The sequence below is a fragment of the Lachancea lanzarotensis genome, scaffold LALA0S09, assembly GCF_000938715.1.
Source record: "Lachancea lanzarotensis genome assembly LALA0, scaffold LALA0S09, whole genome shotgun sequence".
Lineage (NCBI taxonomy): Eukaryota > Fungi > Ascomycota > Saccharomycetes > Saccharomycetales > Saccharomycetaceae > Lachancea > Lachancea lanzarotensis.
In genome coordinates, this window is record NW_019212887.1 from 641,640 (window position 1) to 665,879 (window position 24,240).

The 24,240-nt window shown below is 44.4% G+C and overlaps 11 protein-coding genes across 11 annotated transcripts; 7 read left to right on the forward strand and 4 right to left on the reverse strand.

The window, feature by feature from the left end:
- Positions 1-84: 84 nt before the first annotated feature.
- On the forward strand, positions 85-1,179 carry LALA0_S09e06832g (LALA0S09e06832g1_1; the record flags this gene model as incomplete). The annotated part of the gene is made up of 1 exon (XM_022770893.1): positions 85-1,179. The coding sequence occupies one exon, from the start codon at positions 85-87 to the stop codon at positions 1,177-1,179; it is 1,095 nt and encodes a 364-aa protein (XP_022630188.1).
- Positions 1,180-1,196: 17 nt separating this feature from the next.
- On the reverse strand, positions 1,197-1,973 carry THG1 (LALA0S09e06854g1_1; the record flags this gene model as incomplete). The annotated part of the gene is made up of 1 exon (XM_022770894.1): positions 1,197-1,973. The coding sequence occupies one exon, from the start codon at positions 1,971-1,973 to the stop codon at positions 1,197-1,199; it is 777 nt and encodes a 258-aa protein (XP_022630189.1).
- A 1,046-nt stretch (positions 1,974-3,019) lies between these two features.
- Positions 3,020-4,210, forward strand: ILV5 (LALA0S09e06876g1_1; the record flags this gene model as incomplete). The annotated part of the gene is made up of 1 exon (XM_022770895.1): positions 3,020-4,210. The coding sequence occupies one exon, from the start codon at positions 3,020-3,022 to the stop codon at positions 4,208-4,210; it is 1,191 nt and encodes a 396-aa protein (XP_022630190.1).
- Positions 4,211-6,794: 2,584 nt separating this feature from the next.
- On the forward strand, positions 6,795-8,639 carry RME1 (LALA0S09e06898g1_1; the record flags this gene model as incomplete). The annotated part of the gene is made up of 1 exon (XM_022770896.1): positions 6,795-8,639. One exon carries the CDS (start codon positions 6,795-6,797, stop codon positions 8,637-8,639), a length of 1,845 nt encoding a protein of 614 aa, XP_022630191.1.
- Positions 8,640-10,827: 2,188 nt separating this feature from the next.
- On the forward strand, positions 10,828-14,343 carry LALA0_S09e06920g (LALA0S09e06920g1_1; the record flags this gene model as incomplete). Its single annotated transcript, XM_022770897.1, has 1 exon — positions 10,828-14,343. The coding sequence occupies one exon, from the start codon at positions 10,828-10,830 to the stop codon at positions 14,341-14,343; it is 3,516 nt and encodes a 1,171-aa protein (XP_022630192.1).
- Positions 14,344-14,954: 611 nt separating this feature from the next.
- RPP2A (LALA0S09e06942g1_1) lies at positions 14,955-15,281 on the reverse strand (the record flags this gene model as incomplete). Its single annotated transcript, XM_022770898.1, has 1 exon — positions 14,955-15,281. One exon carries the CDS (start codon positions 15,279-15,281, stop codon positions 14,955-14,957), a length of 327 nt encoding a protein of 108 aa, XP_022630193.1.
- A 703-nt stretch (positions 15,282-15,984) lies between these two features.
- RPS15 (LALA0S09e06964g1_1) lies at positions 15,985-16,410 on the forward strand (the record flags this gene model as incomplete). Its single annotated transcript, XM_022770900.1, has 1 exon — positions 15,985-16,410. The coding sequence occupies one exon, from the start codon at positions 15,985-15,987 to the stop codon at positions 16,408-16,410; it is 426 nt and encodes a 141-aa protein (XP_022630194.1).
- A 269-nt stretch (positions 16,411-16,679) lies between these two features.
- DEP1 (LALA0S09e06986g1_1) lies at positions 16,680-18,828 on the reverse strand (the record flags this gene model as incomplete). Its single annotated transcript, XM_022770901.1, has 2 exons — positions 16,680-18,712; positions 18,801-18,828. The coding sequence occupies 2 exons, from the start codon at positions 18,826-18,828 to the stop codon at positions 16,680-16,682; spliced, it is 2,061 nt and encodes a 686-aa protein (XP_022630195.1).
- Positions 18,829-20,507: 1,679 nt separating this feature from the next.
- NOP12 (LALA0S09e07008g1_1) lies at positions 20,508-21,917 on the forward strand (the record flags this gene model as incomplete). Its single annotated transcript, XM_022770902.1, has 1 exon — positions 20,508-21,917. The coding sequence occupies one exon, from the start codon at positions 20,508-20,510 to the stop codon at positions 21,915-21,917; it is 1,410 nt and encodes a 469-aa protein (XP_022630196.1).
- Positions 21,918-22,579: 662 nt separating this feature from the next.
- Positions 22,580-23,413, forward strand: SYN8 (LALA0S09e07030g1_1; the record flags this gene model as incomplete). Its single annotated transcript, XM_022770903.1, has 1 exon — positions 22,580-23,413. The coding sequence occupies one exon, from the start codon at positions 22,580-22,582 to the stop codon at positions 23,411-23,413; it is 834 nt and encodes a 277-aa protein (XP_022630197.1).
- Positions 23,414-23,687: 274 nt separating this feature from the next.
- On the reverse strand, positions 23,688-24,188 carry LALA0_S09e07052g (LALA0S09e07052g1_1; the record flags this gene model as incomplete). The annotated part of the gene is made up of 1 exon (XM_022770904.1): positions 23,688-24,188. One exon carries the CDS (start codon positions 24,186-24,188, stop codon positions 23,688-23,690), a length of 501 nt encoding a protein of 166 aa, XP_022630198.1.
- Between the last annotated feature and the right edge of the window lie 52 nt (positions 24,189-24,240).

Here is a 24,240-nt window from a genome sequence, read left to right on the forward strand (position 1 = left end):
CCGTTTGATGTTTCTTCGAGCATTTGTTCGACTTTGTTACTCAGACCGATTGGTTTCGGGAAGACATTTCGAAAAAAAGTAGCAATGCATGATGTCGCCTTAACTAGCGACCACTTTAACGAAGTTCTGGTTAGTTACTGTTCGTCCCCGGGAAACGTTTTCTTGTTATGTCTGTTTGTTACGATTGATAACCCCTTGAGGATGTCCATTTGCGTCAAGAACTTGAAATCAGATCTGAAAGTCACTAGGTATGAAATACCAATAGAAGCCATGTCATCAACGCTTCCAAAAAATTCATTTGGGCTACAGTTGGTACAAGTTTCTAAACCCGCCAAGAATAAGATAGAGTTTGAACATTACATCATAGTTAGCACTGGCGATGGGATTCATTTTTTCCCTTTGGAAGACCTATTTTCCTTTGAAGATTGCAAGCCGAACAAATGGCACCTAAATGCGAGCGCCGATACATTAACATCGTTTTATGCATACAATATCAAGGGGTCCGAGTTGCAAGTCGTTTACTCGACGAAATTTGGATCTATCGTGAAGTTCAATTTCAACATAGAGTCCAAGATTTTCAAAATGGTAAGCGATTGCAAGGATGCTGCTACTGACTGCATTAATTCCTGCAAACCTTGCACACCCGCAAATATCGACAAGGAGCGCATTCAAGTTCCCGAACTCGTGTTTTCGAGCTTTGACAACTACATATACTCGTTGGAGGACAAACTACAAAAGTTTCCTGTTGATCTAACGTCAGAAAAGAACATCCTTGTTTCCGCACATGGAGTAGTCGCAAAGCAATATAGCAAGAAAGCTTTGAGATACTACGTGGCCAATATCGTGAACGGCGGTTGTTGCCTTTTCAAGAGAAGCGCCAATGATACCTGGGATAGAATTCGTGTCTTCGAACGTGAGATAACAAGCCTCGAAGAGTCATCTCCACTGATCGACTGTGTTGTAACATGCCATGACCGAGCACAATTACGGATCGCTTCTGGCAGTGAAAGCGGGAAAGTATACATATGGTGCTACGACTATCGTGATGACGTTGTCACCGAAAGCCATGTCCTCGAAGTGGCAGGCGACCAAGACATTGTTCACAACATTCAGATTTTAGGGTCTTTAGTGTACTTTATGGTGAACCGGGATTTCGTGGGTCGCACTATGATCCCTTAAGCTCCCTTCAAGACTCTTCAGAATCCTTCAAACAGAGCATCGATATTTTTGATCACGTCGATATGCAATATTTCGCCCTTCTTGTTGATGAGAGACCCTTTTTTGAAAATCTCTGGCTCGTTGTTGTAATTTATGCCACACTTTGTGAAAAGAATCTCCTGTTTGTCGCTGCTGAGAGTTCCACACAGTTTCTGTTCAGATTCCTGCGGGGTCAATCCGCACTTAACGATCAATTGCCAAAAAACAGTGTTGTAAAGGTTATTGATATGTGTATCGACGTATCTCCAGCTCAAATAGTCCTTTATCGTGGTCAAACTGGGATAACACACACACCGGGAGTCGAAAAACGGCAAATTTTTGTAATCCAGCGCAACGTCGGGAAAAAACTTGCTCCACAATGCAACATAGTTAGCGGTGAACAGGGACACGAATAGTGAACTTAGCTTATTCTGTCGTCTTTTGAAAAGAACCGTGTCTTTGCGCAAAATGAACGAATATTCGTCGCTTTCACCGAAAGCACACACAACCTCATGTTGGTACTTCATCACCACGTTTTTAGCGCTTGCATTCATAAGTTTCAGAGCACGCAAGTCATTGGGCTTTTGGAATTCATACGTTCTGGAAAACTCGTGAAATTTCTTGCCATCGATTCTCACCACAATGTAAGTTTCCGGCAGAAGAACCTCATTTGTTTCGAATTGCCTAACGTACTCGAATCGCGACTTGGCCATGGTATGGTATTGTTCAGAAGAACCGCTCGTTGAGAGATGAGCGATGGACTGTATCTCTTTCATTTAACTGCATTCATATGGATTCATGAGTACTCGGCATCTTGAGCTACAATGACACATAAGTAAAAAGTGATCTGAGATTTTCATTACCCTACCTGCTCAAATTGTAAAATGAAATAATTTGGGTATATAAGGCAGGATCTATTTTCCAGGATTTAATGTATCCGCATGACGATTAGCCGCTGAGACTAAAGGAAGCACGGATTTACAATGATTTAGCGAGTGAGATGAAGCAGTGAATACTGATCACACTCATTTAACGGCTGATACAACATGACGTGTGATTAAAGTAAAGAAATCTGCTAGAAAATAAGAATCGCAAGTCGTAAATCAAGAATGGAATGCAGTCCGCACACAAGAATGGAAGTCAGTCCTTGAGAAAGGATGGAGGCGAAACTTTGTCAGTGATGCTCTCTTCAAATTAAGAGATGCAAGAACACCCTGTTTTTTGCGCGAAGAACTGTCACGGACGAATTGTCCTGCTCTACACAAAGAGCAGTTTTCATGAAGACTGGAGTACAAAGTGCCCACGCCAAAACCATCTGAAAGGAATCTCGAGTATAACACGGTATCACTTACAAAGCAACTAAAGGCTTGGGAAAGTTTGTGGAACATAGGAATACCCTGTTTTGGATGATCAAAGCTTACTCGTACACTATGATACCACAAAGACAAATGTCACTATAGACGTTACAATGTACATCACTACACACGTACAGGTGGCCGGTACCGGCCTACACCACGTGAGTGCTCAAAGAAGCCATCAAACGGGTAACCCTTCCACTGGGAGAGAGAGCGAGAGAGAGAAAGGGAAGTAACTCCCACCCACTAGTCTTCTAAATTTTTTTTTTTTTTGGACTTTTTTCTATTTCGTTCTGAAAATTTTTAAAGTGACTACATTGGCGGTATCTGATCGACTCAAAATTTTTTTCAAGTATAAAATGTCGACCTGTAACGAGCTTCTTCTTTCATCTATTTAGCACGGCTCCGCTCCTTTGGTTTTGAGCTTTTGCGTTTTTCTTACTCCACAATCAGCATTCGCAATAACAATGTCTCTAAGAATCACAGCTTCTAGATTGATCGCTAACTCGCGTGTCATCACCGCCAAGAGAGCTCTTTCCTTGGCCTCTCGTGCCACTCTAAGACCAACTGCCGCTAGGCAGTTTGTCAAGCCAATGGTGGCCACCCGTGGTCTAAAGCAGATCAACTTCGGTGGTACTACCGAAACTGTCTACGAAAGAGCCGACTGGCCTCGTGAGAAGTTGTTGGAGTTCTTCAAGAACGACACCATGGCTTTGATCGGTTACGGTTCTCAAGGTTACGGCCAAGGTTTGAACATGAGAGACAACGGTTTGAACGTTGTTCTTGGTGTTCGTAAGAACGGTGCCTCGTGGAAGGCTGCCATCGAAGACGGATGGGTTCCAGGTGAGAACCTATTCGAGGTCAACGAGGCCATCTCCAAGGGTACCTACATCATGAACTTGTTGTCTGACGCTGCCCAATCCGAGACCTGGGAATCCATCAAGCCATTGTTGACCAAGGGTAAGACTTTGTACTTTTCCCACGGTTTCTCCCCTGTCTTCAAGGACTTGACCCACGTTGAACCTCCAAAGGACATCGATGTCATCTTGGTGGCTCCAAAGGGTTCCGGTAGAACCGTCAGATCTCTATTCAAGGAAGGTCGTGGTATCAACTCGTCTTACGCCGTCTGGAACGATGTCACCGGTAATGCTCACGAGAAAGCTCAGGCTTTGGCCGTTGCCGTCGGTTCCGGTTACGTTTACCAGACCACTTTCGAGAAGGAAGTCAACTCCGACATCTACGGTGAAAGAGGTTGTCTAATGGGTGGTATCCACGGTATGTTCTTGGCTCAATACGAAGTGTTGAGAGAGAACGGTCACTCTCCATCGGAAGCTTTCAACGAGACCGTTGAAGAGGCCACCCAATCTTTGTACCCATTGATTGGTAAGTACGGTATGGACTACATGTACGATGCCTGCTCCACCACCGCCAGACGTGGTGCTTTGGACTGGTACCCAATCTTCAAGGACGCTTTGAAGCCAGTGTTCCAGGACTTGTACGAGTCTACCAAGAACGGTTCCGAGACCAAGAGATCTTTGGAGTTCAACTCCCAGCCTGACTACAGAGAGAAGTTGGAGGAAGAGTTGAAGATCATCAGAGGAATGGAGATCTGGAGAGTCGGCAAGGAAGTCAGAAAGTTGAGACCTGAAAACCAGTAAACGGTTCAATATCGCTTTCACCCACTTTGCACATAGTCAACACTGAATTGACCTGAGAGAGAGCAACAAGCAAACAATCATTCACTATCATTACTGTACACTAACCAGAGGGCGCTAGCACGTTCTCTATGCACTGAAACATCAAAACGTTCTGGTTTTCTGTAATTAATTATGTAAACTGGCACTCGTGTTTAAAAGAATAAACAGATGTCCTAAGGAGATAGGGAGATCATCCACTTTGGTGGACTATCTCTTGCCAACAAATTGACTTTTTGATAAACTGAGCGGTTTGACAACCTGGGCGGTTACCAGAAATTGGCCGATGGTCCGTCGAAAGTGATAACACTAAGAAGTTGATATTTACACGTAAAATAGCATATGCTTAGATGTGTTGAATCCTGCGCTGCAAACGCCGTGACACACACGAGCGTCATATCCCACTGCTTCTGGTGCTGCTTAGCCTTTCTTGCAATGGGTATCGAAAAACCAAACATTCAAGGGAAAGATGACCTCTTTTACACCATGACTAGTCTCTGCACCTGAATATAATTGGAAATGGTTCAATTAAGTGAGGAATCCGCCTTTTTTCAAATGCAAATGGTCCGTTGAAGTGTGTGTATCTTAGTCACGCATTTGAGCACAGCTGATGTTTTTGAACGTCGAGAATCAGATGGGATTGAGTGCTGCTTGATTGTGAATTCATGTCTTTGGGTATCATGGGTCCTCAGCTCTTTTTAAGCAGACATGGAAACAAAAAATTTCAGCTAATAGAAGAACATGCTTAATGGCACATCCTGAGACGCACTTATCATTGTTGCTATCGCGAGACTCTAGGATCAACGATTCTACGGCTGATGACGTCTGGTGGTCAAGAAAGCTCCAAGACTATCTCCCAAAGCAAATTAGAGAACTCAAGAATTTACACTTCTAGAGAAAATCCTACCAGTGCAAAAGGAGACAACTCGTTAGAACACCAAGACAACGCTGGTACCAGGTCTTTCAACGGATCTACAAAGCTCTTCTGCTTTTGTCTAACAAGCTGGGAGCCTTACCTCGTGTAGAACACGAGAACTCCTGTTCTTTCGCTTCCTTCCGAACTACATGCATTATCTGGTGCTACAAAAATTCACCACGCAAACTGTATGTCCGAGATCTCCATGAACTGACATCAAAAATTGCTTTTATGAGCCCATTTTTCAGGTCTTGTATGCACCTTCAACAAACGGCGTCCGGCGTGGTAGGTGTGTGGCCGGTATGGTTGATTTACCGGAGTCTGGCCCATTCGAATCAATACGAACAGGTGGATTGGAGCTAAAGAGGGTTACCATACCTTACAGGACAGCGCGGAAAAAGAAAACGACGACTACCAAGTGGAGCAAGCAGTCAGAAGCTAGAAGCAAAAACATACACTTCTTGGAGGTGGGGTTTGAAGTTGATCCCACGGAAAGATGATATCATCTCATCATCACGTGATAGATAGGTTTAATCTCCTATCCAAGACCGACCGGCTTTCGCCGGTCGGTTAGTATCAGTTGGCAGCATGTAAGCGTTTTCTCGATGACAAGCCATCTAGTGTTGTGTCACCGTTACGGTCTGTCCGCTTCTGCCTGTCCGCTTTTTTGACCGAAATCTTTCTCCCGGACCTAACGAATCCATCATCAATGCCGGTTGCATGAACGGCAAGCAACTTGTATGTGTGATCTTGCAGCGGTGCTCCAGAAACAACTGCCGACTTTTGCTGCACACTGCGATTTTTTGAGATCAAAAGGCTCTTTCATACATCGGTTGTGGTGAGCACTTGTCAAAATGTGCATAATTACCACGGTGTACTACACTGGGTGTTATTAATCTGGCAGCACGCATAATGATAAGAGGTACAGGTGTTTGAGGGTAGTCACAGCTGTATTGCCTGCGGTGTGTCTCGCAGTAGTAACAGCCCGGTTTGGTAATTTTGGCCCGGAGACAAACATGGGGACCTCCTTGACGGCTCGTATTCGTGTAAGTTTGCATACGGTCTATGATAAGAAAAGTTACTGTTACTAGTGACGACATTACCAACGTACGTTGTTCACAGCGAGGGATGCAATCCTAAGAGCATACGGTGCCATGATAAATGGTGTCGGCCCGATCTTCACGTCAAACGTTTCATATCAACAAAAAAGGACAGAAAGCCATTGGCAAAGGAGCTGGCTGCAGTGTAAAGAGAAAGCACAGGAGGACAAGTAGAAGTCAAACAAAGTGAGAAGAGGGGCTATTATTGTGTGAGATGGAGAAAAGACGATGGGATGGCTCATTATGCATGTTCACAGGGCCACTGTGGTAGTACGGTGCATTGCGACATCAATGTTAGAAAGAGACTGATATCGGCCGACATCCAGGCTCTTTTCTGAGAGCAAGGGATTGATTGATATCCGTGGTGTACTACAAACGCCGACATGACGGTCAATTATACTACAGCTGTGGTGATCGTCGTGCTTAGGGGAAATTACTCCACATCTTGTAAAAGTGTTCTATAAGAGGAGGTTTCGAGACCAGATTGATCGGAAAATTGACAGGGCATCGATCAGAAATCAACCGGTTAGCGATGCAATCATCCCACACTCGTTTGGGGCCACGGAGAGTGGGTGGTAGTAGTAGTGGTGACGGTGGCACCGTAGCCATTGAAAACGCAACGGATAGACACTGCGACCTGTCTTCATCTTTCGAAACGGCAGTGTGTGACGATCCACAATCGTTCCTGGGAGGCACTTGGCAGGATTTGAGAAGACCCGAACGCTCCAACTCTGTGCAATCGTACTCCAACTCGTCAACGCAGGAATCGATGTGGAAACTGGATCTGCTGGAGCATGATTCAGCGCATGAGAGTTCGCATGGTGCGTTTGATGCGGTACTAGCTACCACACCGCCGTTGGATAACTACGATGTACATGTTTCCAGGCCCAGTCCGAGACCCAAATTTGTCAAGGCCAATTCCTATTCAGAAGGTGTTAATGATTTCGACGAGATGTCACATTATTTATCGTCTAGTGTGTCGTCAGCACACTCGCATTTGCATCCTATGACAGCAGTCAGCCCGCAACGCCGCTGGCAAAAACGGGTGCCAAGTCAACCGAAACCTTCATACGCACTACAGCATCGAAGGGCCGTGCCCTTCCGCGAAACTCGGTATTATAACCGTTCATTTCAACCATATGGGGTAGCCGCTCCACCCAACGATCGTGCATTACCGGTTGACTCTTACGAAGAGGAAAATATACAGGATTTTCAATTTGAAGATCTTCGTTACACTCGTGGCTACTGCTATGAAAATGGCCCTAGTTATGGTTTTCAAAATGTACAAGTTAATGATCAAAAAACTCAGCATTATCTCCTCTCCCAACATCCGGATCTGGACGCTCATCAGCACTGTCAGCACAACCATCGTCATCAGCACCATTATGCTCATCATCATCATCAGCAGCAGCAGCAGCAGTCGCACCAGAACCAGTACCCACAGCACTCTCGCCATTGCCAAAGTCTCGAAGACCTTTCAATTCCTAATCTTCAGCCTCGGTCACAACTCACTTCCAATGAGACAATCGAATATGCACCATGGCAGGTAACCCCCACCAGCAGTCTTTCAGACGTCCCAAGAGTGGATTATTTTGAAGAAATAGCTGGCCCGTTAAATTTGGAACTTAACGAAAGGTTTCAGCAGCCTTTGGGTATGGACTCCAGTCCTCCTCCGTCAACACAATCTAGTTCAAACTCGGCACTATTCCCGGATCCTATAGCCACTGGACCAGACCCAATCACCGATCATGACTCCGATAACGACATAACTGTAATAGTAGACGGTTCGGATCTGGAGAGTCGGTTTCATGAGTCCTTCAACAGTTCTCCACAAAAAAGCTCTAGTTCAAAACACGAATCTGTGTATGAACAGCTCATAAACGACAAGCCCCTTATGGAGGCACTTTCGAAACGTGTCAAGCGAGGTTATTATCGATGCGCTCATTGTCCCAAAATGTTCTCGAGCCTTCTGGATTACGCCAAGCATATCGATGAGTTCCAGATCCAGCGCGACTACAAATGTCCTTTCGTGCTCTGCCCATGGAAAATATTGGGTTTGCCTAGACGCCCGGAACTTCGCCGTCATTGTGCAATACAGCACAAGATGGAGATACCACCAGAGCTCAAATCATCACTAAAATTAGGTGAATCAGATTTTCCCATAATGGAGTGTCCTTCGCCATACTGTGACAAGACTTTTTTCCGCCGCGACTCTTACGCTCGCCATGTTGCTATGGTGCACGACAAGGTAGATAGTCGTTTTAACAAACGCTTGAACAAAATATTAGAAGACAGTCCTTACTCAGTGGGTACTCAACAACACATCGACTACGTCTCAGAGGAGTTGACTAAAACTAAAAGAGGACTCAAGCCCTGAGCTCTCTGGATAGCCCCGATTTTTTTTTTTTTTTTCGGTTTTTTTGGAGCGTTCTCACAAGCAAGAAACGAACGCTACTGACTACACCATGACTTTTTTGTTACTCTGTTTTGGACTCCATCGCAGAAATCATTTTCAGATCCACACTCATCATTTCCATGATGAGCGTCTATTGAACGTTCCTCCACATTGTGTTCTTTTCCCGTTCGCTACTCTGATAATATTCCTCCACCCGCTAATAACGGGAATGTCCAAATATACGCTACGAGAGGGTGGCCCATTGCATCGCTAATTATTTACACTATTCTGTTATAAACAATTCTGAACTATGTCACTGAGACTTGAAGGGCCACACGCCTACGCTCTTGAACTCGAATGAGTTGAGAAGGTGTCTGGTAGTAGGAAAGTATCAGCCGTTTATCACCATAGTCATCTGATCTCTCCCATCACGTGATTCAAAGTCTTCCTTTTCTCGGAGAAACCTTTAGCGGGGTTTATCCGGTTGTCATAGCTACAAAACGGGGTGCATGTACATCCACATATGCAGGCACAGGGTTGCCATGGTATCCGCGATCTCCTCGATATTGCCGAACAAACAAGATACGCCGCAGAGACACGTAATCCACACTTTTCGTGTAACGAGAAAGCACTCCCCTCAGAAGACTGCTCCAGGCTCCAACAAGTCAGCTGGCGGAGCTACAAAAGTTTCACACACCAAGCAATCGCATTTTTCCAATTCAACGTTTAATTTCTGCTCAAATCGATGATCCCTATCTATCTCCCTCATTATAATATGCAGTACTGGTAACTAGATGGCATATATAAATTTGTTTGACAGGCTATCAGAAAAATAGTATCTTGCAAAAACAGAGCCCGGGAAGACTGACAAACGCCGTTTGGCATTGCATTGCAGAGGCCTCAATCCCTTGCCGTTGGCACTACAAAAGATTGTCAGAACTTTCCCGCATTTGGCAACTGCTCAGTGGTTGGGATGTGCCCCATGCACAATGGCGTGGTATTCCGGCTGGATTTGAGGTGTTCCGTGGCTCGAGGTCACGTGCTTTTGGCCGAGAGACACGATTTTATCGGCTGTTACCGGTTTCGCGAAACTTTCCAGTGAGGCTCGAGGACCGGAGAGAAATATCACAGAAGGATCGTGTATGGATTACGAAAGAGAGATTTTTGGAAATCAAACCGATACGGACCAATGTCTATTTTTGAACAGGCCTGAGTGAAAGCACATATTGGGAAATAAGAAACTCGCGACAATCAACAAACCCAAATGAAAACAGCACAGATGTTGCCAACATTTGAGTTTATCAAAGCTACTATGAAATGGTACCGTTCTCTAGTTGCAGAGATACTCTGAAACGGAGCAGTACTTGAAATGTAAAACCTCAACGATCACTTGATACGAAATCACAAACCACTACCATGACGCATAGCAAGATCACTTCAATTTTTGCGTATCATCAGAGCCAGGGAAACCGTGTCGTCGCAAGGTTGCTGCTGGCTCTTTAGCCTAGTGAAAGCCTCGCGCTAATGAAATCTTGATACGTCTTGATATTTGACCCCACAGTCACTATGAACGTCTGTGACGCCAATTCATTTTCGCGTTATAATTTAAATCAAATTCCAACAATTACGCGTCGTTTGCATCTTTTTTCCCTGACGCGTAGAGAATGTAGACTCCAGCCAGCTTATTCTAGGACCACCTCGGACTTGTAGTAGTTCTGTCTTTTTGAGGTAGCTCCTGCAATGCGATACACGGCCTCAATGCTCCTCAGAAAGTCCTCTTGTCGCGTTGAATTCAACGGAGTCCACTTGTATCGGTTGTAACGCGATGCCCTTCAAAACGCGGCTGGCGCTCTTTGTGTGTAACGGCAGGCGATGAGGTTGATCCAAAATTAGGGGACTTCGCCCGCTATCCGCGATCAATCTACAATTGTCGATGTTCAAGACCTGATGAGATAGATGAAAGACATTATGAAGCAAGGGACAGTTTATTTCGTGGAATCGCGATTCGTGGCCAAGCGGGTTTCCTCAACTCCCCCTCAGCCTCCAGCTCATCGCTTTGTTGTCCTTGGACATATAAAATAATGATGTTGTAACGTTGAAATGCTTCACCCCCATATTTGGTGCGACCAGTTGCACTGCTTTACGTCTTCAATCATCTTCAACACTTGCAATGAACAGTGCAGCCATTGATAGGGTGCTTTACCAGGAAGACTACCGCAAATACAAACTGGTACGAAAAGAATTGGCTATATTTCTTGGATCCCAGAAACTGGATGCCTCGAATCCGAAATTTTACATGTTGCTTGCTAAAAATGTTCACTCCAATGGTCTTCATCTGTACCTGCCTCTTATGATGGCTGAAATACTCGAAACCTCAGATGTTGGCAACACTAGCGATGCGAGTGTTGCCTATAAAGTTCTTCTACATTTTAAGCATCACGAAAAGTTTCCCATTTTGGCTCAAACCGCCGAGGGAACTACTCAATCATCTTTCGAGTTTCAGCTAAGCAGCACTTGCAACTGGGTTCATGTTATGCCCGTGGCCCAATACCTTATGGCTAGCACTCGACCCTCTGGTGATTACTCCCATTTGACGGGAGAGCAAAGACAAAAAAGATTCAATGGCGAAAAGGCAAGAATCGCCGCAAGAGAGTACTTAAACGACCCCAAGTCCTCAAAATCCACTGTAGCGTCTCGTTACGAGCTCTCACTTTCTACTTTGAATGATGCAATTAAAAGACTACAGCGGCAGCGCGGTTTGGGTCACGATGAGAATGCAGAGCAAGTTATCGACTATAGGCAAACAACGGACAAAATAGCACGCAAAAGAGTGGCCAGCGTAGCGCTGTTGAATGTGTTGAACTCTCAAGTGTCTCCTTCCAAGAAATGCAAATTGGTCTCGCAAGTGAGCTTCAAGTACAATATTCCAGAAAGAACACTTCGCGATAGGCTGAAAGATTTCAATCCAAGTATCTCTCGAGTAGCCGAGGGCATTAGGCGTCGCAAACTTTCTCCATCGGTGGAACAATTCCTCACAACATTTTATGCCATAAGCAATCTTCAAAATTCACAAGTGACAGTTAAAGAAGCTGACGCGATTTGTGAGCTTATGGCAAATACAACGAACTGCTCGGATATCAAATTACTGAATCACTCATTAGGCGATAACGAGACTATTAGCCTGCGTGAAATGCTTCGGCATCACGAGATCCAATTGGGAAGAAATTTCGGCTGGAGATTCAGACATCGCAATGGATTTACATCTTCAAAAGCAAAACGTATGGAAAAACACAGATTGAAGGCATCAGATGTCAATAACATTGCAATGTGGCTCAACGAGGACGCTTTCAAAATTTTGAGCTCAACGCCAGCAGAATTAATATTCAACGCAGACGAGATTGGGTTTGCTCACACCTTGAACACAATAAATCAACATTCCCGATTTGTGAGTATACGCAACCCAACTAATGGTCATAAAAAGGGAGTTGTATATAAGGTCAAAGAGGCTGAAGACAATCCAAAATCTCTGACCACGGTTACTGCATGCGTTTCAGCAGCAGGCGCAATCGTCGCTCCCATGGTAACGGCCGCGTCGTCCATCGCAAAAGATAAAAGGGATTGCCATGTTTTCAATCCGCGCTTTGAAGCTTTAGCAAGGTCTAAATTACATCCAGGTGTAGGCGAAAACGTTAACTTACTCTTTACTTCAAACGGCTGGAACAACCCTGCGGCCTTCTTAGAGTATATTAAGTGGTTTGACGCTCATACAGTTGATGTAGCTCAAGATCACAGTGATGGAGGCAGACTGCGGCAGCGAGTTCTTATCGTTGACAATCATTTTTCGCATTACTGCCCCTCAGTGCTCGAACTCGTTAGTAAAAGACGAATTACCCTATTACTGCTGCCGCCCAACACGACACACATTCTTCAACCTTTGGATGTCGGAGTTTTTAGTAACTTGAAAAAAAAGGTTCGTGCTCTCGCCACAGAGTGGTGCCCAGCGCCCACCTTGGGGCCAGATGGTAAGCACCGACATGGCCACTTTGAGATCCTATGCAATTTCATGAACGCACTTAACCATACGCTTTTGCACGACTTTGAACACTCTACCGTTTGCCAAGCTTTCCGAACGGCTGGTATATACCCCCCCGAAAGATCGCTGTTTAATCCTGCAGTCAGAAATGTGATGAAACACTTTGACTCCCACGCTCGCATGAAAGACATCTTTCTCACCAATATTCTTCCACTGTCTCATAATGCAAGGTCGCAACCGCGTTCGATTGCTGGCGCAAGGGTATCAAACGAGGATAGGTCTGAAGGTGCTCAAAATGCACCCAGCCCAATGGTGCCGTTGGTTAGAGACCAGGCTTTTTTCATCGGAGAGGAAGAGCTGGAAAGTCTGGACTATCTGTGTGTTAACCTAGATGAAGTGCTTCATTGCACGTCGAGAAGTGATGACGAGGAGGGCGAAAGTGGTGTAGTAAGTGAAAGCAGGATTGAAGCACAACAGCCAGCGCCCCCGCAAGCTGTACTGGACCATGAGTTTCTGCATAAATTCACATTCGAGGACGTCTTGAAATTGATCACAGATCTCATCAGCGGCGAAAACAGTGACGAAGGAATGTCTTTGGTTCCCAAATTAATGGAGCGGCTGGAAAAATGCTCGGAAATAGCTTTCAGCTCCAATTCACATCTTACAATCACGAAGGAACTCTTTTTGGAACAGCAAACGAACGTTATGGGAATTGTCATGTATCTGATATATTTTGGTGCCTGTTTCCTCGGTTTACGCGAACAGACGAAGATTGAGGAAACGCTGCAGATCTATGAGGGTAGGAGGGATGTGAATACAAGCACAACTGATTCTAAAGGAATTCCCGCCACTGATGTCTTGAGAGATTTATCTAAGAAGCAATTTTTCAAGCTTTTCCCGAAGGTGTCTGGAGATGTTGACCATGATTTGGCCAGAAAAATCTCAATGATCCAACATTCAACGCAAAACACTACCTCAATGAGTGAAGCGTTGGTGAATGAACTGGGGTCCAGCGTATGGGACTTTCTGCAGAGGATGGTCAAGAACGAAAACTCCGTTCTGTCGTTACAATCCGAAGACTTGAAAAATAAGGTACTCACAATGGCGGTAAATGCACCTGAGGCACTGGCCAAGGCCGCCACCATCCAAAGCATGTTCGATCATAAGGGCGGCATGCCATTTAGTAGAAAGCATTTACCTTTGGTGTCGAAGATTGAAAGCCTTAGATCAGTTCCAGAAGAGCTTTTGAACCCCACATTATCTGACCAAGAGTTTGAGTTGAAACTATCAGGATTACGAGAGGTCGCGACCCAAGCTCTTGAGGAGATGAGCAGCATTGACGAAGATTCAGATTCGCTGGAAGGTGACACTATGACGGAAGATGATCCCCTTCAGGCTGAGGAGACTAACCAGAAAATGCTTCAGAATTGGTTTTTGGTCTATCATGTCGACAATGTAGTAGACCGCATTGCGAAAAGCAGGGAGAATACGAAGTTGAGGTCCCAGAATCAGTTATACAGGCAGAAAATTGAAGCCCTCACTCAGGTCATAGCGGATATGGCTAACAACGTGCGCCATTCATCTAATCAACTTTTTTACGAGGACCCTGATCCGTTCTCGAACTGTGGAGTAGAGGACAATCCATTTATATAGACAGTATAAGATAGTTACTTAAAGTTGTGACAGAATTAATGAATGAAATGAACTAGACTGGATTTTTTATCGGCAGCGCTATTAGTAGAAGGTATACGAAGAATTGCAGGTAGAACGTAAGAGGAATGATTTGAATTTTTTAATGGGAGTCATTGAGTGTGCTTTTGACGACCAACAATGTATTCGAGAGATTTCCATGGCGTAGTAAAAGTACGAGGGGGAAAATCGGTCAGGCGGGTGATAATGGGTGGCAGAATTAAGCAAGAGGTACGCATTGAAGATTGAAGTCATCGTCTAGGGGTGCAAGGGGTTAAAACGAGGCTAAGTAGCTGGGTTTGGTAACCGTAACTACTGGTGCTGAAGAATATCACTTAGTACCATTCTGACGCAATCTGTTGATAATACTTACAGGCGTCTCTATGGTGCGCTACGAGACCAACACCAGAGGGACGGTCAACACCGGCCCTGCACGCTCACACTTCAACCTACAGATACACGTAGGATTCGGTCCCGAATTCCGTCGCAGAATTTATATTATTGAAATCTTTTCCTTAAAAAGTGTTCATTTTACACATGCTAACTTTCAGACACACACGAATTTGCTGGGCTGTTTAATCAAATAGACCGAATCCCATGTCGTCGTCGGATTCCTCGGCAGCCTCCTCTGGGGCGGCTTCCTCAGCAGCGTCAGCACCACCAGCAGCAGCACCGCCAGCTGGGGCAGCAGCACCGGAAGAAGCTGGCACAGCAGCCAATTTTTGGTTACCTTCGGCGATCAATTCCTCAACGGACTTGCCCTCCAAAGAGCTCAACAAAGAGGAGACCTTGTCTTCCTCGACTTCGATGCCAACAGACTCCAAGACGGTCTTGACATTCTCAGCGTTTGGGGCAGAGTTACCAGCGGCGTTCAACAACAAGTAGGCAGCCAAATACTTCATGATTGATTTATGGATTGAGCGAAGCAAAGGTTTTTCAACTAAAACCTGCAAAAGACCATAAAACTACCCAAAACTCGCTGTAAACTATCTCGAAATCCTACCAACTTTTACTGAAACTTTCCAAGCTTCGCCAGATCCAGTGACGTTCGCGTCCACACCACAGGGCATTCCCCGTTGGCTACTGGATCCCAGTTTGCGTGGGGTGTGTGCTAGTGTGTGTGGTACAGTTTCCCAGAGGTGGAAGCGATGTTTGTTCAGTGTGGACAAATTTTCACGCATTAATGATGTGGTGTTTGGATGTTTTGCAGGTTTTTGACAAAAAAATAATTTTTTTCCAGCTTGGATTTCCTCCCACAGAGGGCTGAACAGAGGTTCTGCCTAGAGATTAGGCAGAGCTTGTCAGATTCTAGGCAGAAACGTGAACTTCTTGACAGGAGCCAGGCAGGAGGCTAGGCAGAGGGCTGGTGGGGACCTGTCTAGTTATCTCTGTCTAGGGCTCGACCCCAGCACGGTGGATGGACTGAAATTTTGTCAGAAACTGTACGGTGTGTGAATCCCGTCAGATAGTGGTAGGATATACACACTTTGAATATTGAAACTTGGGTCATCAACGGAAGCGATTATAGAATAGTTGTGGAATTGGATTTTGGTCTGGATTTTTGTTGAAACGAATCGAAGCAAGTGTCTCTAGATTACCGTAAAGATGTCTACTCCTGTTGCCAGAAAGAGAACTTTCAAGACCTACTCCTACAAGGGAGTGGACTTGGAAAAGATGTTGGAAATGCCAACGGAAGAATTCGTCAAGTTGGCCCCTGCCAGAGTTAGAAGAAGATTTGCCCGTGGTCTATCTTCCAAGCCAGCTGGTTTGATGAAGAAGTTGAGAGCTGCCAAGTTGGCCGCCCCAGAAGGTGAAAGACCCACTATCGTCAAGACCCACTTGAGAAACATGATCATCGTTCCAGAGATGATCGGCTCCGTCGTGGGTGTTTACAACGGTAAGGTGTTCAACCAGGTGGAAGTCAAGCCAGAAATGGTTGGCCACTACTTGGGTGAATTCTCCATCACCTACACCCCAGTCAGACACGGTAGAGCTGGTGCCACCACCTCTCGTTTCATCCCATTGAGATAAGCTCGCAGTAGCTAAACTCGGGTGGTCCGGCTATGTACGTGTGCATGCATCTCCTCCTCTACGTATTTTTGTAATAAAATCACACAGGTAAGCAATTTCAAATTGGCTTGGATCTCGTTGTTGTGGACGGTCGGGTGTTGAATCTCTTTTACTCTACAAGCAGTGCTGGCGGTTGCTGACTTCGTTTTTACTACCAAAAATCCGTTAAACCCTGCCACCTTCCGAGACCCAGCTCTAATATATCATTTCAATATATATCCCTACTAATGCTATATGCTTCTCTGCAGTTTTTGCAAATCCTCGAAGACTTCCGAGTCCTTCAGGCCACTGAGGTTTGGAGCGCCCGGAAATCCATTGAAGAATCTCTTGAGCCCTTCGAGATCACTCAACTCATTATTGAACCTCATTCTGTCCACTATAACTTCGAGTTTATCGACAGGATTGTTTTTATACCGGACTTTTATCCCCTCACATTGCAAATCTTCACTAAGAGGATCACCCTCTCGTCTAAGTTGTGCCGGAGCAGCATAGCCCGTTATGCAACTTAAGGTCTTACCGTCAATTTTGACAGGGACATGATAATTCACATCCGGCACCACCACATTGATTTCTCTTCTTTCCTTATTGATATCGTACCATTTCTGGGTGGTGTTGAATAACATCTCATGCTTAACATTCGAGACCTTCCGCAAAAAGTCTTGATGAATGCAACATCTGGTAGCTTTCGTTTCCTTGTCGATACATTCTAGTTCATACCGCTGCCGCTGGTATGCGCGCCGAAGTTTGAAATCTCGTACCGAATCGATCTTCTGATAATAGCTTTGGAGAGCAGGATGAGACCCGTCTAGACACATCTGAGTTTCTGTCTGCAGTTTTGCCAGCTTACTTTCGTACAGCTTTTGACGCAACTCGGCAAATTGGTGCTCGATTTCTGTAATTTCCTTAAGAGCCATAAGCCTGATACTTTCTGTTTCCACGGGTGATTGAACTTCTGCAACGTCCGTCGCAATGCTTTTCTTGAGCACGTCCTTTGAAGTAATGTTTGCCAACGCATCATTGAGGTCAGTCTTATCAAGGATCTCGTCTTCTGCCTCGTCTTCATCTTCATCAGCGTCATTGTCATCATCATTTTCCCCATCTTTGTGAAAATCAGATGGAGGTGGTCTGGGTTTTTTGAACTGGGAAGTGTCTTCAGCTTCATCAAACTCGCGCTTCATACCAGATTTTTCATCGTTCTGCACCAGTTCTCCTTTTAAGCCATCTTTTGCGGATGTAATGTCATTGCTCTCGTACTCTTGTGGAGGTTCCTGCAGCATCTCAGTAGTTACTGAAGATGTATTTTCCTCGCTCAGGTCGCGAGTTGAACCATCTACCGAGGAAACTTTGTTATCTTTTTGCATACTTAATCCAGACGCAGCTTCGTAGGGTGTAGGATTTGAGGGCTGGTTTCCAATTTGTGGTATTGTATCTTGTGAAGTGTGGTCATTTTGGTTGTCGATTTCGGGCTCGGTCTGGTTCTCTGGTGTTGAGTTACCCTTTCCGCTATTATCAGAATTGACAACGTTGGCTTCGCTGCGTTCAAATGTAGCGGTATCACCACCCACTTCAACTTCTTCGTTTTCGGCAATTTTGAGCGGCTCTTCTATGACGATATCTTGTTGGTGCGAAGGTTCTGGCAATTGTTCGACATTCGATTGAGCATTTGGCATACTTTCCTCTTTCTGGATTTCATCAGGGGTATCCTTAGGCCCAGCGTCTACCATTCCCATGCTCATGTCGTCCGGAACGCTTTCAAAAGTTGGCTTGTCCTTGAGCTCTTGATTCAATATAGCTTCAGACTCTGCATCTTTTACTATGGATCCAGGAACATCTTCTGTTTCTCGAAGGTCAGATTCCTTTTGGTTTTCAAAATTCGGGTTTGCGGCCACCGTTTGTGCGACATCATCTTGTGGTAAAGAAGGCTCACCAACAGTTGTAGCGTCTTCTACAAATCCGGGAAAACCCAATTCTTCGGGCTCATTCATCTCCGCATTTTCAACACTCTCGTTGTCTTGAGCCAATGCAGACAAAACTACATGTCCTGCTGGTTCGTCTTCCATTTTTTCCGTTTCTGCGTCTGACGAGATGTAATATCCATCCAAGTCTAAATCGACTTGTGCAATGTTGCTATTGCTGTCTATCTTGCTTAGCTCGCTCAAAGTATCGTTATCTTCAACGCTTTTCCCAGACCTAGAACGATCGTCTATCTGGTTTTCTTTTGCTGCAGAGAGAGCCAAGTTTTTCTCTGTAAGCAAACTGTCGTCTGTACTAGTTAATAACTGCTACTTGATCACATCTAGCCTAAAAGAAGGCTTTCCAACGTCTTAGTTTGGCTTCTATTTCAAACATACTCTTGGTCGGTTCCTCTGCTAAACTCATCTATTCGCTGCAAGACACAACTACGATGGAAACAAACCGATAAAACTTGGACGCCGAGTTTGAAAACTTGTGTAAAGGATCGTAAGTATGTCCGGACAAATTGTAGCAAGTAGACGTGCTTTAATCGAGGGATTGGAATGTTAAAACAAGCATACACGCTTGAAGCGTCTTCCGGTGGATACACTAGTTGATAATCTTATATTATCGGAAGAGCCGTTCAGGATGATATCATAATCAATTTAAAGCTTTGAAAATTGTAACTTGTGAATTTCGTGACATCTCGAGAAGCAGATAAAAAGGCTCTTCAAATAGCAGAATGTGTTTTCAGAAGTATACTATTCAGAAGTTAGAATATGAGGGACTGGATTACGCTATGTGTGAAAGATTTATATACCGCTTTAATCGGAGACAAATGAATTGCAAAATTGTGCTGTCACGTGACGCTACGGTATAATGGCTGGTTGATCTATCCGTTCAAATACGAGTTTGAGGGCGATGCATTCATTATAAGGTTTTGGGAACGTTTTGGTAGACCTGGGTCAATCGATGATTTCAATCTTGTCAGTATTATAACTCGATCTCGGTTTTAATGACGGATTTTATTTTGACGTTTAATGACGATTTAGTATTGTGTGAGCCGATATCGAAGGTTTCATCCACGGGATGCTGGTCAGTAACTGGGTGATGCAATGCTCTTCAATTGACATTTTCTGCGTCGAAATTAGATACCGTCGCATGGGATTATGTGACTAAGGCGTCAATCTTGTTTACCTTGAACCGTGTACAAACCGGGTATCACCACTGCAGTAGTGAAGTCATGCTCCGCAAGCCGGTTCAAGAGAACGATTGTAAAAGCTCGTTCAAACCGGCTTTTCTAAACTTGCTGAACAGCAGATTGCAACATATTCTGAGTACCTTAGATCACGTGCTTCCTAGTGTCAGCGACAGAAGTAAGAACTAGTCAGGACCTATGACAAATAATTATTTTGAACTCTGAGATTTCTAGTGGTACATAGTTCACATGGTCATCTAGCCTATCAGATCACTATATTGTTTAGAACCTCACAGGCATCAAGAAAAGATGAATTGTAACACCCCCGGTAGATAGCTGCCATGAAGAGCTTATTCTTATACCACTTTCGGGATACAGCCGCTAAATTTATTTACGTACCGTACCGTCCATATGAGCGTCGTAGACACTGTTTTATGGCTTTACAAGTCTTTGATCTTTAGATCACGTGACTCTCATCATTAGGTAATGAGACTGACGCTGTTCATAAAGGAAGAGGCTAAAAGTCGCAAGTGCATTGAAATGCAGATCTGACATTCAATACCACTGACCAGCTACTTATTTCCATTAGTTCTATACCATGCCCTTTCATACTGAATCATGTTAAAAATGTCGAACTTTTTCCAGAATTTTTCGAAACCGAAGAGGCAAATCGTCTGGAAAGCAGACCAGCTTTATTGAAGTGAAGGCGACTAGTACTATCTTGCCAAAAGGCTTCTAATCGACTAATTGTTTGCCAAAATACTGATTATATTATTGACACACGTGACTCATCTGGTACTTATGCACCATGAAAGCCAACTAAGTAAACTGAAAAATTTAGTCAACTGAATCGTCTGCTAGCTCATCGCATTTCTAAAGACTGCATCTAACGTTAAAAATCGATACAATGGCTTCGATTGATAAGCTGTTTGGGTCGTCGGGTGGCCAAAAACTGGTCAGTGGCCTAAGTAAGCTTTTCAGTGGCTCTTCAGGACCTCTTGACGTTTCGAAAGTTAAGCACAAAGAAAGAACAGTGCTCCCAGAGCCCAACCGCTCGGCAGTTGCCAAAGCGGAGGAAAAAATTGCTGAAAACGAGGCTGAAAGCAAGGATGGTGATGTGGCAAACGGCAAACGGAGTCTAGAGGACGAAATCGACCCGGAAGCTGAAAAGATCATTGAGAAAAAGAAGATCTCGAAGAGACAAAAACGAAAGCTTGCACAGGATACCGAAAACGCAGATTTGGAGGCAAAATACTATTCAGGACTTTTAGAAAAGGAAGAGAAAGGTGCGAAGAATGGGGATGAAGATAAGACTGTTGATGCCTCTGAACAAGAAGACGCAAGTGTGGAATCGGGCGAAGAGTCGAAGTCGCAAGTCAAAGCGGCTTCAAAGAAGGACTTCAAAGAAGCAGAACTAGAAAAAGCGGATAGAACGGTCTTTGTTGGTAACGTTCCTAAGGAACTGGTAAACTCTAAACAATTAACAAAGAAATTCAAGAAACTTTTCGCTGTTTCCAAGAATGTTGAAAAGGAAACCGAAAACACCAGCGAAGATTTGGAGTCTGAGAATGATGCATTTTTCAAAATCGAAAGTGTACGTTTTAGATCGATTTCATTTGAGGAGTCTTTACCAAGAAAGGTGGCCTTTGTGCAACAAAAACTGCATAAATCCAGAGATTCAGTCAACGCTTACGTCGTTTACACCGAAAAGGCAGCTGTGAAAATCGCTTGTCAAGCTTTGAACGGCAAAGTATTCGAGGGCCATCATCTGAGAGTTGATTCAGTGGCTCACCCCACGCAGCACGACAATAAGCGCTCTGTGTTTGTTGGGAACCTGGATTTCGAAGAAACTGAAGAGAACTTGTGGAATCATTTCAAAGAAGCTGGTGATATTGAGTACGTGAGAGTGATAAGAGACCCCAAGACAAATGTAGGAAAGGGTTTTGCCTACGTTCAGTTCACGGATTTCCAGAACATTGGCAAAGCTTTGTTGCTTGACGGGCGCAAGTTGAATGGTACTGGGCGCAAATTGCGTGTCACCAGATGCAAAAACATCAAGAAAACGCAACCACAATCTCAAAAAGGTAGAAATGAGAACCTAACTACTCAGCAAAGAACCAAGCTAGGTAGAGCCAAAAAAGTCCTTGGGAAAGCGGATAGATCGACTGCTGGTAAGGAAATTACAATTGAAGGCCTTAGATCTACAAAGGGTAATTCAACCCCTGTGCTGAAAAAGAAGAAGCAGAGATCTAAAACCGGGAGAGTGACCAAGCGTTCCACTGCATTCAAGAAAAACAACCAGTCCAAGGAAAAATAAAGAGCTTGAAATTTCGAGCTTGCTTCACATATATGTAAAATAAGAATACAGCGATTGTAGAGTAGTCAATTTAAAGAGGTGTACGTCGAAAGAAGAAATGCGAGTCTGATTAGCCCGATGCAGAAGTAGCAGAGCAGGAACATCAGGGACAGACACTTCAAATGTTAAACTGTCGCGAGAAACAGTTTTAAGCACGTGATATTTTGACGAGCAGGGTAAAAGTGACAAGGTATTCACGCTATCTTGCAGCTTAATCCTCGAATAATTCTAAAAGAAGAGCTGCAAGTTAAAACCTTTGGGTTTCTCACATCTTTTGAGCTGTAATAAAAAACTTTGTGTTGAAATCTGTCGAACGAATACGGGAATTTTTATGTTAATTACACGTTGGCGAACATTCATGGGGAACGAACCGGAAAACCAAGTTTTCGGATCTCGAATCAATCTCAAAACGAACCCCGGTAACACCATTAAGTAGTAAAACTAAAAATACTAAACTCTTGGAGTCGTTCAGGACCAAACTTGGAATTTTGAAAGCTTATGAAGTCACGTGACCCCATTATTAAGACACACACTGTCGTTTCTCAACCAGAGGTATCTATCAGACCACACTCCTTTACAAGAATCAACGGCTAAAGCACCGCCAACCTCCATCTACAGTCATTATGGAGTTGTTAAGAGCTAGCTATGGAATTGAGAAGCTTCAAGACTTGGTGCGTGAGCGTCGTAGGCTAGTTGAAACGTTACATATGAATCCCTCTACCAATGACACGATAAACTTAAAGAAACAGCTAAATGCTACGATAGAATCATTGAAACAGGCAGAAGATAACGCTGCAGGTAGTGAGAATTTGGAACTTGAAAGCTTGATCAACAAATATAATTTGGTAGTGGCCGACATTCCAGACCAGGCAGTGGAAAAGGGACTTTACACTTTCATGAAGAAGATCAAACCCAGCAGTAAACTCAGTACGTCAAGCACACCAGAATCGAAGAAAGTGCGTTTCAAAGATAATCTTGCTGAGTTTCAGGATCACCCCGGGGAGCCATCAGTCGATTCTGAGATTCAGTTTGAACCTTTTAGAGACGAAGTCGAATTTCAAAATGATGACCAAGAAGCAGAAAGAAACAGGCTATTTGGTGACGACAATAGAAGCACATTAAATAGCAAGCCTTTGACAATAGCGCCGCAGCTCTCGAACCAGGAAATGTTTATTCAACAGCAGCAACAGTTGCTTGAACAAGACACCCATTTGGAAGACCTCTCGAGATCCGTTCAGAAAGGGCATGGTCTTTCGTTGGACATTCATCACGAGCTGACTGACCAAAATGATAGTGTTCTGCGAGATCTGGAGAGTCTAGTCGATAACAGCGGCAGAAACCTGGATCGTGCAAAGAAAAAGCTGCACGTGTATGAGAAAACAGCTCGAGAAAATGGACCGTGCTTAATCATCGTGCTGCTTGTTTTTATACTGGTGTTACTGTTGGTGATTCTGTAACGAGCAACCATCACTAGCGCTGGCGCTGGTCTTCTAAAAGCTTCTCTTAAAAGATTTGAATCAAACGTTGAATTGCTTACATTACAGTATTATCCGATGAAAAATAAAAAAACATCTATATACACTTCCGTGAACTGCCGCTCCTGCAAAGCCCTTAAACTGCCGTTCCTGCATTACTCGCATTACCTGGACGTCCTAAGACAGAACCAAAAAAAAAAAAACGATTCCCAAATTTGTCACAATGACTGCCTAACTTAATCCCAAGCTAAAACTTTTACCAATCTCTGTGCCCTTTTGCGGTGCCCACGTCGTGTTGTGATGCGTACATCTGGAATCCAGAATTGTTCAGATATGGGTTCTGGTGATAAGGCTGTCTCTGTTGTCTTTGATGGTGGTGATGCTGCTGCTGATGTTGCTGATGTTGCTGATGTTGTTGCTGCTGCTGCTGGACAGCTGCTAACAGCTGATTTTGGTAGTATTGCTGGCTGACAAAACGTCCATTTGTTTCTGACGAAGTCTTGCCATTTTCGGTTTTGGATCCCAAGGGCAAGTTCAACCTGAGCATCGCTTGCAAATTTCCACTGTTTTTCTCAGAGTCCCTAGTTCCTGTGATGTTCATACTAGATCCAGGTGAGAGTTTGTTTTCGGGGAAAAAAAGCTCATCGTCCATGAATGTCTTCTTCAGATCCAATCTGATCCTGGCATCTCTGATGATCGTCTCTTCGCGCTGTTGCTGGTGATGCTGTTGCAGTCTAGTAACCGCAGTCTGTGCCATATCGTGAAAGCTGCTTCAAGTTGGCTCCTGATTGGTACACTGACGTTCAGAT